Source organism: Propithecus coquereli, unplaced genomic scaffold (assembly GCF_000956105.1).
Source record: "Propithecus coquereli isolate 6110/MARCELLA unplaced genomic scaffold, Pcoq_1.0 Scaffold358, whole genome shotgun sequence".
NCBI classification, from domain to species: Eukaryota; Metazoa; Chordata; class Mammalia; order Primates; family Indriidae; genus Propithecus; species Propithecus coquereli.
In genome coordinates, this window is record NW_012149263.1 from 631476 (window position 1) to 645987 (window position 14512).

The window sequence follows — 14512 nt, forward strand, 5'->3', positions numbered from 1 at the left end:
CTAAAATAAGAAATATCCTCAACAGGTGCTTCATGGAATTCCTTTGTATATGTCTCAAACTGTCAGTCCAGCTAAAATGTGAATTCAGGAAAAATATGGTTCCCCATATTGAAATTTTTCTTTGTACCAAGCTTGTATCTTTTCTTTTTGAGTCCAGGAGTGTCTCTGCTGGTAGTTTTTTTGTTTTCTTAGAAACAGGATCCCACTCTGTCACCCAGGCTGGAGTATAGTGGCCCAGCCATATCTTGGTGCAATCTTCAACTTCTGGGCCCAGACAGTCTTCTGGCCTCAACCTCCTGAGTAATCAGGACTGCAGGCGTGTGCCACCACACCCAGCTAATTTTTAAAAAATTTTTTGTAGAGATGGGTCTCACAGTGTTTCTTAAGCTGCTCTCAAACTCCTGGCCTTAACCAGTCCTCCTGCCTTGGCCTCCCAAAGTGCTGAGATTGTAGATGTGAGCCACCGTGCCCGGTCTTCACTGGTGGTTTTGTGATTGTGTTAATTCCAGTGTTTCTGTAACATGCCAAGCTGGCTGAATTGAGTTGGCTAATTTTTCTTTTTTTTTTATCTACCTTAGTTTCATTTGTTCTAGAAATCTCTTCCTGTAACTAAGGATCATTTGCAGTTAAAACATATAGTTCTGATCAATAAAATACAGACAGCCAGGCATGGTGGCTCACGTCTGTGATTCTAGCACTTTGGGAGGCAGAGGCAGGAGGATTGCTTAGGGCCAGGAGTTTGAGCCATCACGACTGGCCAGGGCTGGACCTTTTGATTTTGTCAAGACATGTATGTGCAACCAACCTGTTGTTCTGAAAATTGCTAACTAAAAGGAGAAAAGTAAAGAATTAAGCAAATTTCCTGCTTTTCCAATATAGACTGTTGTTCATGGTAACCGTATAGCCCTACTGGATGAGAGAAACTTCTACATAGAAGAATCTCAAAATTCTTCTGTGTAGTAGGGATGATATAATTAGGAAAATGACCATTTTGCAGATGAATGCAATGATGAATCCAGTGACTCAGTGGTCAGCAGTGGAAGATGAAACTATGGGATGAAAGGTTGCTGGGGAACTGCATGCAAGAAGGATCAGGCCATCCCCACCCAATCCCATTGATTAGTCTCAGCGTCACTGAAATTGAGACAAACAGATAATCGTGTCTCCTGAAGTGATGCGATAAGAACCACACAGCACCTGCAGTATATTCTTGAACTTCTCTCCCTGCCCCCCCCCCCAAAAAAACCCCTGAAATAATCTAATCAAGCTTCTAGAATGAGTTTACGGTCTACAGGAAATACTGAGTATGGTGAAACAAATTACACAACACCACAAAAAAGTGATCACACAAATTCAGAATGTGGCATATTCTAGTCTGTTGACCTGATTTGTTCAATGAGTCAGTAGCATGAAAGAAAATTAGGTAGAAGGTGCTGTTCTAGATTAAAAGAGAGTTTAACAGCCAATCAAAATTATCTTTTTGGTAATCTTACCAAATAAACAGCCAATTTACATTTTGGGGGTTGAGATTCAAACCAAACGTAAAAAGATAATTTTTGAAATTTCAACGTGTACTAGGTCTTGGTTCACTGGGATTTATTTCAGAAACAAAAAAAGATGGGGAATGGGGGAAGGACAGGTGGAAAAAGCATGGCAGATGTTGATGAGATTGAAGCTTTTTGGTGTTATGCTGTGCTTTTGTTGGATATTTCCAACAATCCAATATATCCAATATATCCAATCCAATATATCCAACAATATATCCAATATTGGATTTATCCAATCCAATATATCCAACAATATGTTTGGATATTTCCCAAGTTTATGAAAAGGGAGAGAGAAACTTACGACTGGCTAACAGGAGGAATGTATCAGAGTACCCAGTGAATGATTCCATTGCGTGGAGGGGTTCGCATATGCAGTGGTCGAACAGAAAAGGGTGTATTGAGTAGTTAGAACACCCAAGGTGTAGGGATGAAGAGAAAAGCAGGTGCTCCTCAAAAACATGAAGAGAATAAAAGTGAATCAGAGAAAATGGGAAGAGAGAGAGGGCACCTTCTGAAGGCCGGACCCCAACAGCAGGTAGGAGTCGAGGAAAAAAAGACATGTTCCGAATTTTGGTGACTAGTGATTGAATGGCAATGTTAGTTTCTTTTAGGAGAATATGACTTAGAATTTCAGACTTGCTGAAAAGGCTTGAGTGAATATAAGGGAAAAATTAGGTATGGTGGGCAAATTAGAAGGAAACAGAAATAGAAGAGTTCGGGGAATATAATTTTAGTTAGAACTGCCTTTCCTGGATTAATTTTTGTGGTTGCTGGTCAGCTTGTGAGATTTCATAGGATTGGAAAATAGCCTGTTCTGGCAGCCTCCCTCATGTTTACAAATCAGGAATCTGAGCGTCTGTAAAATGGCATTTGCCTAAAATCCTTCTGGGACCAGCACACACAGGGGTTTGTGTGCTGTGTGTCTAGTACCCCTCTGCTGCCTCAGGCCGGTACAGTCTGCAGACGGGCTTGTTGGCAGAGTCCGTCCCTCCATGAGACCAGGCTTTGTGCCCCTTTGACTGAGGGTGAGATGTCCAGAGCCAGGAAAGCAGAAACACCCTGATGTGGAGGAACCCCTATGAGCCCTTGCTTGCTCCAGGGCCGTTCCCGAGTAGGCCCCAGCTACCTGGCCTGCTTCCCTCCTCATGCGGCTGTGCCACCCAGCCTCCTTGATGAAATACACATGAGCTGGCTGCGAGCGTGGCAGGGATGATGAGGACAATAAAAAGCACTCCAGGTCTGGTAGGCCAGACAGATAAATAAATAGACGGTGGCACTAGGTGTGATGATGCTGCAGTGCAGATGGAAAATAGCCTCCAGCCTGACTGTGGGTTCTGAGCAGCTTTTGGCTGCTCCTCCCCACCGCCCCCCAGCTCACTGTGACAGAGCCAGCCCCATACCAGAGCCTCCTACCGAACCTGGAAGAATGTGGAGTGCGGCAGGGCGCAAGGCCTTGTAGCTCCTGGGAAGAGTAGGGCAACACTGGCAGTTCCTCCCAATGTCCAATCTCCCCTTCTTTTCTAGTAACAAACTCTGATTTTGTTTTTCAGGCATATTGTGCCTGGAATAAGGAGTACACTTGCCATTCTCGCTTATAGCTAGTAATCACTTTTGAATAAGATCTGGTCCGTGAAGTTGTAACTGCAAGTACTGGATGAGGCTGCTGGGAAGCCTCCTTAAAGGGAAAGGGGTGCTCCCTTCTCCCCCCATGTTCTACTGTCTCGAGTACAGGCAGAACGGCTGAACGGTCATTTAGCCATTCAGAACCAGGAAGTAACGGAAGCCTTGCTTGAGAATGCAGAACAGAAAGATGGGCACTCGATTGCTTGTCATGCATGCCTTGGCTTCTCCACTCCAGCTCTGCACTGCCTGTCCCTGGATTTGTCTTGTCTTAGAAAATAATAAACATCACCCTTATTTAAGCCACTGTATTTTTTGTTGTTTGGTTTTATTTTGTTTCGTTATGTGTAGGTAAACCTGATCCTAATTAAGTAGAAGCAGGAAGACCAGTTAAGAGGCTACTATAGTAAACCAAGCAATAGATGATAGTAGTTTGGAATGGAATGGCAGCAGAAGAGGTGACTAGAAGCAGTTATGTATATTTTTTTATTGTGGTAAAATATGCATAACTTAAAATTCGCCACTTTAACCATTGTTAAGTGTTGGTTCAGCAGCATTAAGTACACTCACGTCGTGCATCCATCACAGTCATCCATCTCTAGAACTTTCTCATCTTCCCAAACTGAAACTCTGGACCTGTTAAACAATAACTCTCAGTTCCCTTCTCCTGCCAGCCCCCACCAACCACCATTCTACCTCCTGTCTCTGAATTTGATTACTCCAGGAACTTCAGACAATGGAATCATAGAATATTTGCCCTTCTGTGATGATCTTATTTCATTTAGCATAATGTCTTTAAGGCCCATCCATATTGTAGCATATATGAGAATTTCCTTCTTTTTTAAAGCTGATTAATATTTCAGCAGTTGTATTTCGAATGTAGTCGTATTTTGTGCTGTGGCAAGTGTGTGTGTGTGTGAGAGAGAGAGAGAGGAGAGTTAAAGATGGCTCCAGGGTTTATGACAAGAGCACCTGGCTCACCCACTGGTAGTGCTATTTACTAAGATGCGGAGCAGTGGGGGAAAAGTAAGCTAGGATAACAGGTCTGTGATGTCTGTTAGACATCCAAGGGGTGATTTTGAGTAGATAGTTGAATGCACAAATCTGGAGTTCAGGGTTGAAGTCCAGAGCTTGGAGACCGTCAATCAATGGATGGTGTTTAAAGCAAGACAACTGGACGGTCATCAAGGAAGTATAAGTGTGTTGGCAAACGAGTGAACCCTGGGCACTCCAGCATGTAGAGGTCAGAAGATAGATGGGAAGTGGTCAAGGAGTCTGAAATGGGAGCAGCCAGAGAGGAAGAAAACAAAACAAGTGCAGTGTCCTGGACACCAAGAAAGGCAGGTGTTTCAAGGAGGAGGGATTCCAGAAGAGATTTTGGAAGCAAAAGAAAAATAGAAAGAAAATAAAAAATTTAAAAAAAAATAAAAAGAGGAGAGAGATGCTGCTGAGAGGAGGTGAGGCCTCCCCACCTCATTGCGAGACTTGCCACAGTTATCACCAGCTGGAACGCCATGTGGATAAAACTGGCTGGGAGTGTCCTTGTCATGTGGGGATGGTGATCCCTGTGTCAATGAGGTAACACGTGAGGCATCTGGTACAGTGTGTCATAATGAGGATAATGTTCATAGGACCAATTTCTACTTGTGAATTCCCTGTTTATCTTTGTAAGCAGTTTATCAGTTAAGGTATTTTAGCATTCTTGATAGAAGTGACAACTTTTAACAAAAAAATACACTCACATCAACAGAAAGAATTTCCTGAACTCTAATGGGCTTCTAGGCCATATGGAGTTTCTGCCTTATATAAACCCACAATGTAAATCTGTTTGTTTATGGAGAAAACTTGTATTTTGAATGGGAAAAGTAACTCAAGAGCAGAGATCTTTGTCTACTGTAATTTATAGTGGTCTGTTTGTTGGACTTAATTACCTTGAATGGCCTTTCACTTTTTCCCTGGATAATATTTTATAATTCTTCGTAGTTAAGATTTATAGCAACGTAGTTGAAATATAAAACTTCCTATGTGTGTTGACAGGGCAATAAATTTCTGATTTATTTTGGAAAGCAAACTATAAAACAACATAATATCGTCTAGTTTTTGCAAAAAAAAAAAAAACATCTATAGGTAGAATCTGGACTGTATAGGAAGCATACAGTCAGTGGCTATATCTATTTAGGAATATTCAGTACTGTTTATTTAGCTGATCTCCCACTCAATTTATTGGCAAAGAATATTCATTACTGATATAAAAAGTTTTGTGCACCACAGTGCTTACTCCATGAATTAGGAGCTCAGATTGTAATCTTACCTGAATTATTAGCATTTGGTGTTGGCTCTGCCCCATTGAGCATGTGCTAGCTTTCTTTCCTTCCCTTGTTCTTTCTCTCATACATAGCATGACAGCTTGCCTGTGTTCTAGGTTAATGCTCATTGCAAAAAGGCTTGGTTGTTATTTTGTTAGTTTTTTACTGGACCATTTCAGTGAGCCTGTTTTTTACATTTTTATGCTGGAGTACAATCTTCATGACTACTTTCCATAGTCCAGGCAAGGTCTGTCGACTGCATTCTCTATTTCTCTGGAGACACATTTAGGTCTCTGTATCACAATCTGGTCTGTTGTTTAGGTCATTATGTAATGACTCTGGAATTATCATAAGAACAAGACGCCTCGTTAACAACAAGGTTGAGGACACTTGGAACCAAATGTAATGTTTAAGGTGTAAGTAAGTATGGAAGAAAAAACTGATTGAATGGCTTTGGAATTTCTAATACAAGCAGACAATCTGTATCGACATCATTTCACTCTAGACTTTTTATTTTTTAGTTTTTTTTTTATTTCTGCATATTACAGGGGTACAAATATTTAGGTTACATATATTGCCTTTGCCTTGCCCGAGTCAGAGCTTCAAGTGTGTGACTCACTCTAGACTTTGAAACTGATCAGAAACAAATGTATGTTTGACAATTTGACTTGTTCTTCACTCTGCAGGGATATGAAAAAGATGAACTGTTGAGTGTAATTGAGTAGAACAATGAACTTAGTGAGAAATGATTTGCATCGATGTAAAAATCACAAGGTGAAAAAAATTTTAAAAAAAGAGAGAAAGCCAGGCATGGTGGTTTACACCTGTAGTCCCAGCTACTCAGGAGGCTGAGGCAGGAGGATTGCTTGAGCCCAGGAGTTTGAGACCAGCCTGGGCAACATGGGAGACCTAATCTCAAAAAAGAAAATGACAAGGAAAAAAGAAAAAAATTTAAAAATGTTTTTAAAAAGAAAAAATCACAAGGTGTTTCAGGAAATGGGATGGACTTGGGCACACCATCATTCCAACCACACTCAAGTATTCAGGGCTGAATCAGAACAGGAATAACTAAAACTAAATTTTGTAATATTCTAGGAAGGTAGAGTTTGCATGTAGGTTAATCCGCAGCAACTATGGTGGTGTAGAAAGGATGGTCTTTTTATCTTTTTTTTTTCTTTTTTGTTTAAGAGATGGAATCTCACTCTGTGACCCTGGCTGGAGTGCAGTGGCGTTGATCATAGCTCACTGCAACCTCAAACTCCTGGGCTCAAGCGATCCTCCCACCTCAGCCTCACCAGTATCTACCAGGCGTGTACCACCATGCCCGGTTAATTTTTCTTTCTTTTTGTAGGGATGGGGTCTTGCTTTGTTGCCCAGGTTGGTCCCAAACTCCTGGACTGAAGTGATCATCCTGTCTCAGCCTTCCAAAGTGCTGGGATTACAGGCGTGAGCTACTCCACCTGGCATGGTGGTCTTTTGATGCTCAAAATAGGATGACCTTAAATTAAAATCTGTTTTATAATCTGAATAAAATATAAAAAGCATCAAAAAGAAAAGATACTCTAGTTATATCCATGAACACAACATCTTAGCAGCAGAGGTGGTACATACAAAAGGGAATGTGAAGGAGCAGATGTACCCTTTTCCTGTACCATCAGGGATTCCCAGAAAACAGGCTTCTATTTCAGCAGATCCCTGGTGGTGGTTTGTAATCCACAGTTCCTTCTGTTCTTAGTAGCCATCCACTACTGTGGCTGCATCCTGGATCTTGTCACAGGCAGACACAGTAGCCTGTTAATAGTTGGGAACACAGCTCTTAGAGTCAAATGCATCTGGTATCAGATCTCCACTTACTACCTGCTGGACATTGAGCAAGTTTCTTTACCTCTCTAAGCCTCAGTGTTGTCATCTGTAAAGTGGGTGAATTGCTCACACTCTACAGGGTCTCATTCACTGCATGTAAAGTACTTGGTATGGGTTAAACACTCAAGAGACGGTAGCTATTGATAGAGCTTCTCTGACATTTTAAACTTAAATGTCTATCTTTGACCACTCATCAGTCCTCCAGCTTATCACATCTGTTCTGCAGCCTTACTGAACCCCATAGTCCAGGAAACGTTCTCCATGGAAATGAGAAAATTAGATCAAATACATGCTTGATTAAAGCTGGCTGTTATCATGTACAGTACTAAATAAATGCTGTCTATTCATGTCACAGATCTCCTCACCCTGCCCAATCTAGCACCGGTCATTGATGCGGAGGAGCTTTGAGGGAGGTGTGAGTGGAAACCCGAGAGGTTTGGGATGGGGCTTCAGCCTGTAATTTTGATTGTTCACTACAGAGGGAGGATGCTTTGATGTGAGATTTGTGTGAGGTTTTTCCTGTTTGTTGGTTTACTTGTTTGCTTTAGTTTGGTCCTGGTTATTGCCACTGGGGAAAAATATTCAGAGGAAATTAGTGTCATACTGGGATCTGGCCTGTCCCTGTTTCTCCAGGAAACAGCTCTGACCAGTGGGGATTTAGAGGGTGTGTGGTAAAGGGCAAACTCTGACGTGTGTGCTGGGAGGAGAGGGGTCCAAGGTTGAGTCTGTCTTTGTGCTGCTCCAAGGGACAGGACTGGGCTGGAACATGGGCACTGTGTTGGATTTTGATTTCTTATAAAAGGCAGTGGAAACAGTTCCGCAGCCTCCACCGCTTCCCAAAGACAGTGCCCTGAGGGCTGGCAGCGAGTGGGCCCTCCCAGGTCTGCTCCTACTCAGTTGGATGAATTGCAAACTCAGAATAATTCTTTTGTAAGTAATCTACTGTGCGAGCCAATGAAATATAAAATACATTCCCCCAAAAGATTTGAACGTCATGGAACGTAATAAAAGAATTACAAAAGTTTTTTGTTGGTATTCTTGCCAAATTTGGTGTGGGTAAAACAACTGTAAGAGATTTGGAAAAAATGTCAGTAATCTGGAAGGGTTGTGATCAAGTTACTTTGTAAGTGACAAGTTCTTTACAAGAAATAGGAAATCATAGAGAACACATTGTAGCTGTGGTTTGTGCAAGAAAGGAAAGAGGGAGCAGCAAACAAGCTGTCAGAACAGCTTTAGCTGGTGCCAGAAGGTTGCCAGATAAATGCACATTTGTATCTTAAAAGATTTGTGGTACATAGTATTTTTAGTATGCATATTATTTTAATTACATGTTGATACTACATGATAATATAGTATTATGTATATAATATTTTTAAGATGAATTTCCAACTTGAACTATTAACCAGTCAACTATTAATAGTATCATGTTAGTGGGTTTATACTGTACCAGTGAATGAAGTTGTTCGTTATGTTTTGTTGACTCCTAGAAGACTGGTCTGTCAGCTTTGTTTTGTAAGATTGGAAATATAACATACAACTATGTTGATAACTATGTTAACACTATTGCTGAAATAACCAGTATCTCCAGATTCCATTTTCAATGGAATGTCTTCTTATAGTAAAACTGACCTTTCAGATTTTTCATCACATGGTTTTACTTTGCCTTCTGAGTAGTCTGTGCACATAATTGGACTTGTGGATTGCTCTGGTTCAGTGGAAGCTCAAAGACAATGAGAATTGGTATGAGCTAGAGTCCAGATGAGGGAGTGGAGAACAGGACTAGGGAGGAGTTGATGGGAAGTTGAAGGACCCTGGGGTCTCACTATTTGATGGAAATGTTTTGACTTCTAGGCATTACACGAGGTCCAAACATGACAGGATCTAACAAAGGTAGATCCTTCTAAAGCATGGTGACCTTTTAACTTCGTATGAATTCAGATTCTAGTGAATTGTTGCCTCCTTTTTTTTTTTTTTTTTGACAGAGTCTTACTCTGTCACCTGGACTAGAGTGCCATGTTGTCAGCCTAGCTCACAGCAACCTCAGACTCCTGGGCTCTAGTGGTCCTCCTGCCTCAGCCTCCTGAGTAGCTGGGATTATAGACGTGCACCACCACGCCCAGCCAATTTTTTCTGTTTTTTAGTTGCCCAGTAATTTTTTCTATTTTTAGTAGAGACGGGGTCTCGCTCTTGCTGAGGCTGGTCTCGAACTCCTGACCTCAAGTGATCCTCCTGCCTTGGCTTCCCAGAGTGCTAGGATTGCAGGTGTGAGCCACCGTGCCCGTCCAATTGTTGGCTTCTATTCACGTTAATAGTTGAAAATTTATTGTGCTAATCCAGCAGCAACATACAACCTAAAAATCCCTGGCTCTCTTGTTTCCACAGGTATTGGGGCGATGTTTCTTGACAGTGGTGCAAGTCCATTTCCAGTTCTTGACTCACGCATTACAGAAGGTCCAGCCGGTGGCTCACTCTTGCTTTGCCGAAGTGGTTGTGCCAGAAAAAAAGAATAGCAGCAGTGGTGGCGGCTTATCTGGCACGGGACACACATCTGAACTGGAGGAAGCTGTGCGATCCTGGCGGGGGGCTGCTGAGGTAACCCTGGCTTTGGGGAAGTTAGTACCTTGTTTTCAAATAGAAGAGGCTCCCGAGGGCCTTTGCCTGTTGGTTCCCAAAAGAGCCATTTCATTTAGGAATTTAAGTTTTAAACTGTTATCATTAGCTTGTTCATTCAACAGTGAATATCTCTGTGAATGCCTACTTTGTTCCAGGCACGTGCCAGGCATTAGGATGACAACCTCTGCTCACAGCCTGCTGGGCAAGTGGGCTTTCAAAAACAGGGGTGAGGGGGCTGTGATGGAGAAGTGCGGGAGCCAGAGGAAGGGCCTGTCTCTGAATGCAGGAAAGCTGGGAAGAAGGACCAGGGAGAGGCTGGCGCCCAAGTCAGGAAGGACAGGGTGGAGCTGTCTGGGGAGGGCAGGTGGTCAGCCAGGCAGCTAGGTACGCAAACAGCAGAGCTTGGCAGACAGAAGGAATGGCAAGCTCCAAAGCCACAACCACACCAGAGTGAAAGCTCAGTGAACACAGGGAATTTTGTCTGTTTTTTGATAGCCAAATCATTCTCTTTAGAAGTGCTTGGCACGTTTGTAGCTTTTTAAATTCTTTAAGATTCTTAACTGGTCAGATTCTGCCTAGATCCTCATTTTTTCAGTTGCTCTGCATGTGATCTGAGCAGTTCTCCAGTATTACTTTATTTGACTTTGTGAAGTCTTTCATATTTTGGAAGATTGGCTACTTCCCAGCACAGCAGATATGTTTATAAAATCCAGCCATCATCAGCAAGAGCCGGACCAAGAGGTTGGCTCGCTGGTGGGTAGAGATGGCATTGGGGTGGGATGGTATGGCGTTGCGATCGGGAATGGGGAGCAGCTATGGGGGAGAATCACGTGAAGATTCTCCTCTCGTGGTGACCACCCTGTGACTGAGGGCATCTGCCACCATGGGGAGCCAAAGGCACTCCTTCAGCCTCCCCAGTGGGAGACTCCAGCCGAGCATGGGATTCCTTTTCAGTCTCTGTTGTGGCACTCACTGTGCCTTTGCCACAACCGGAAGAATTTAAACTTAAATATGAGCCAGTCAAGAAGAGCTCTAAAAAAAGCCTCTCTTAAGGAGACTTTGCCTATAATCAATGACAACACATTTATTGTAGGCATTTTAATACTCCTTTGTTTCCAGTAAGAAGAAAAAAATAAACCTTCAAAGCTGAGACTTTAACTAGGACTTACTACTTCATTTTACAGAATAAAAGATTATTTATAGTTCATGAATAGTATATTGATTCATTATATAATGTCTAGTTTGAATCATTGCATAATTAATTTGGCAAAGTATTTCATTTTATGTTTTAGTAATCTTCCTCAATCACGTTTTAATACCGTGTCTCTAATTTTCTTCTTATTCCAATTTTATGCTGTTCTGCTGCATTGTTGTCATTTCTTTTGAATTTCTGTTCAGTTTCTTTTTCCTGCTTGCTTATTTATTTTGGTTTCTCTTTCATGTTAAAGGCCCTGAAATATTAATTGGAAGTTGCACATCGGGGTTGGACCTGTTTGCTTCATTGTAGATGGCCGGGCCATGGGCCCCAGACCCATGTCTGGTCATCTGGCTTTGCAGCCCTCTGGCTGCTGTGCTCCAGCCCCCAAGGGTTCAGCTCACGCTTACGAACTCTAACGCCTGGTTCAGTCTTCCCCACTTGGCCTGCTGGCATCACTCATGCTGAGAACCCACCAGCAAGAGGCCTCCTGGTGCCCCCTTGGCCTCCTCACCTTCTCCTTTTCCTCTGCCCACTTCCGTCTGTCCAGGCCTTTCTGCCCTCCTTACACTCCCTTTGCTTGTGGCTAGCGACACCACCCCACACTGCACGGAGAAAATAGAACCCCCTAACATCAGCCTTTCTTCCTCACATCACCAAAACACCACCGCCCGCCCCGTGCCCCGCTTCACACCCATCTTTTCTTCCTTCTCCTCATGACAGCAAAGGAGGTGCTCTCTCTTCCTGTCTAGGAGTGCCCTGTCCCCACCTCGCCCCTGTCCTCAAGGGCCCAGCTTCTGCAGTGGCACCCTGTGTTTTCTTTCCCTCATCCTCAGCCTGTTCCCACCAGTATACAAAGATGCTGCCAGCAGAAAAACCCACTCTGCCCTGCCTTGTTTCTCTGCTCTTTTCAGAGCCAGCTTCTTCGAGTAGTGTCTACCTTTTTCTCAGCTTTCATTCATTCTAGAAAATAATTATTGTGAAGCATTTCAAGCATATAGAAAATATCACAGGCCAGGCGCGGTGGCTCACGCCTGTAATCCTAGCGCTCTGGGAGGCCGAGGCGTGTGGATCGCTCAAGGTCAGGAGTTCGAGACCAGCCTGAGCAAGAGCAAGACCCCGTCTCTACTAAAAACTAGAAAGAAATTATCTGAACAACTAAAAAATGTATATATATAAAAAAATTAGCCGGGCATGGTGGCGCATGCCTGTAGTCCCAGCTACTCGGGAGGCTGAGGCAGGAGGATCGCTCGAGCCCAGGAGTTTGAGGTTGCTGTGAGCTAGGCTGATGCCACGGCACTCTAGCCCAGGCAACAGAGCCAGACTCTGTCTCAAAAAAAAAAAAATCACACACATCTGTGTATCTTCCTTTTAGCTTTGTCAAATCTTAACTTTTTGTCACATTTGCTTCATTCTTTTTATACATTTTTAACAGAAAAATATTACAAATGCAGTTGAACCCCCTTTATAGCTCTCCACTGTCTTGTTCACATCCCTTCCTCTCTAGGGATAACCTCTTTCAAATTTGGAGTCTGTGACTCCTGTGCATATTTAGTATTTTTACTATATATGCATGTATCCATACATAATATAAGGTATGATTTTGCACAGTTTGAAACTTTGTATGAAGAGCATCATTCAGCTCACTGAAATCTGGCTTCCATTACTACACAAGAACATGCCTTCTCTTGTCAAGGTCATTGACGCCTGCCCTCTGCGTTTTCAAATCCAAGGAACCCGTTCGACTCCATTCATCAGCTCGGAGCAACAGGCAGAGTATTTACCCCCTTGGAAATACTCTCTTCTTGTGGCATCCAAGAACCAGGCTTGCTTTCCTCTTGGGCCATGCTTTCTTCCTCTACTAGCTTCTCTTCCTCAACACAACTTCTGAATGCGAGTTTCTCCGGGCTCAGTTCTATGTGCCCTTCTCCCTAGGGAGTCTCCGTCCAGTTTTGGGACTTAAAACACCACCTGTGTCTGGAGGTGCCAAATATGTGTGCCAGCCCACTTCCTGTGAGCTCCAGGCCCCTGAATTCTCCTGCTGCCTACCTTAGGCCTCCCAGGTAGCTCGGGCTTAGCTTCTGCCCACTCACTTGTTCCTCTCCAGATCTTCCCCTTGCTAGTAAGTGGTGCCGTCTTACACCACGGGATTGTTCATTTGAGAAACCTGGGATTTTTCCTTCAGTGTTTCCATCATGTCTACATCTGTTCCAATCCTTCAGAAAACCCTGCAGGTCCCACCTCCAAGATACTATCCCAGATCTATCCACTTCTTTCCACGTCCTTTGTCACTACCCTAGTTCAGAGGATCCTTACTTCTTGCCTAGACTCTGTTCCCCACTCCCTGTCCTGCTGTCCTTCATTTTAAAATTGGATGATGTTGCTTCTCATTTCTTTAGGGTGATGTGTGGACCCTTCACATGACCTGCCTAGTCCTGCTTAGTCTGGCCTCTGCCTTGACCACTAGCTGTGTCTCTGGCTGCTTGCTCCTCACTCCCTGGGACGTGTCTCACTCTTCGCTGCCTTGGATCCTCAGCCTGTATCAAGGACCCATCAGCCCGTCCAGACACTCCTCCCATCCCCACCCACCCTCACCCAAACGCAGTTCCATCCACTATCTTCTCCTCCTTTAACTCTCAGCCTAAACGTGACTTTCTCAGCGTCTAGGGCACTCCCTGCTAGAGTACTCTGTTTCCCTCGGTGTGCTTTTCTCTGTTTTTACTTCTGCTTATTTGTCTACCTTTTCCTCCATGAAGCTGTCAGCTCCAGGAGGGCAAGGACCAGGTTTTGTGCTCCAGTAGGTATCTGGCAATACCTAACAGCACCTTGTGGACTAAATATTTGACTGAAAAATTCTTAGAAAGGATTAAACTGTTTTAAATTGTGAGACTATCAGGGTTTAGGGAATGGTTGGATTGGTATTTATATATAATTTGTGAAATCAAAGCTTTGGAAATTTACAGTATTATAGCTGCTGGTTATTTTCCTATAGTCTATTAATTTTATAAATATTACAGCTCTTATACTGGCCTAGAAGAAAAAAATTAACTGTTACAAAATATTATTTGTTTCATGAATATGATTGCAACAAAAATAGAAATTGAAAGACAGTTCATCCTGAATTCCTCCACCCATCTAATAAATGAAATATATATTTTTCTGTATTCTTTTCTAGTCCTGACCCATGTATATGTCTTTTGCATTTTATTATAACATCCAGATTAGTTTCGCCTTGTTTTTCCATCTTATATACTCTTCATAAACATTATTTAATGACTGAACAATAAAGATTTAATTTTTCTGTGCAGATTTCAAAAATTCTGTTTTTCATTAGTGTTCCCATGTATGTTTTTTTTTTTTTTTTTTTT

General features: G+C 42.8%; 1 protein-coding gene across 3 annotated transcripts in view; it reads left to right on the plus strand.

The window, feature by feature from the left end:
• The window catches only part of KIAA0355 (KIAA0355 ortholog), a 49329-nt gene that overhangs the window by 12691 nt on the left and 22126 nt on the right, over positions 1 to 14512 (plus strand). For all 3 annotated transcript variants that reach the window (XM_012651530.1, XM_012651531.1, XM_012651532.1), the window contains one exon: positions 9719 to 9928. In XM_012651530.1, coding sequence (XP_012506984.1) covers positions 9719 to 9928 — 210 coding nt within the window. The remainder of the gene's footprint in view (positions 1 to 9718; positions 9929 to 14512) is intronic.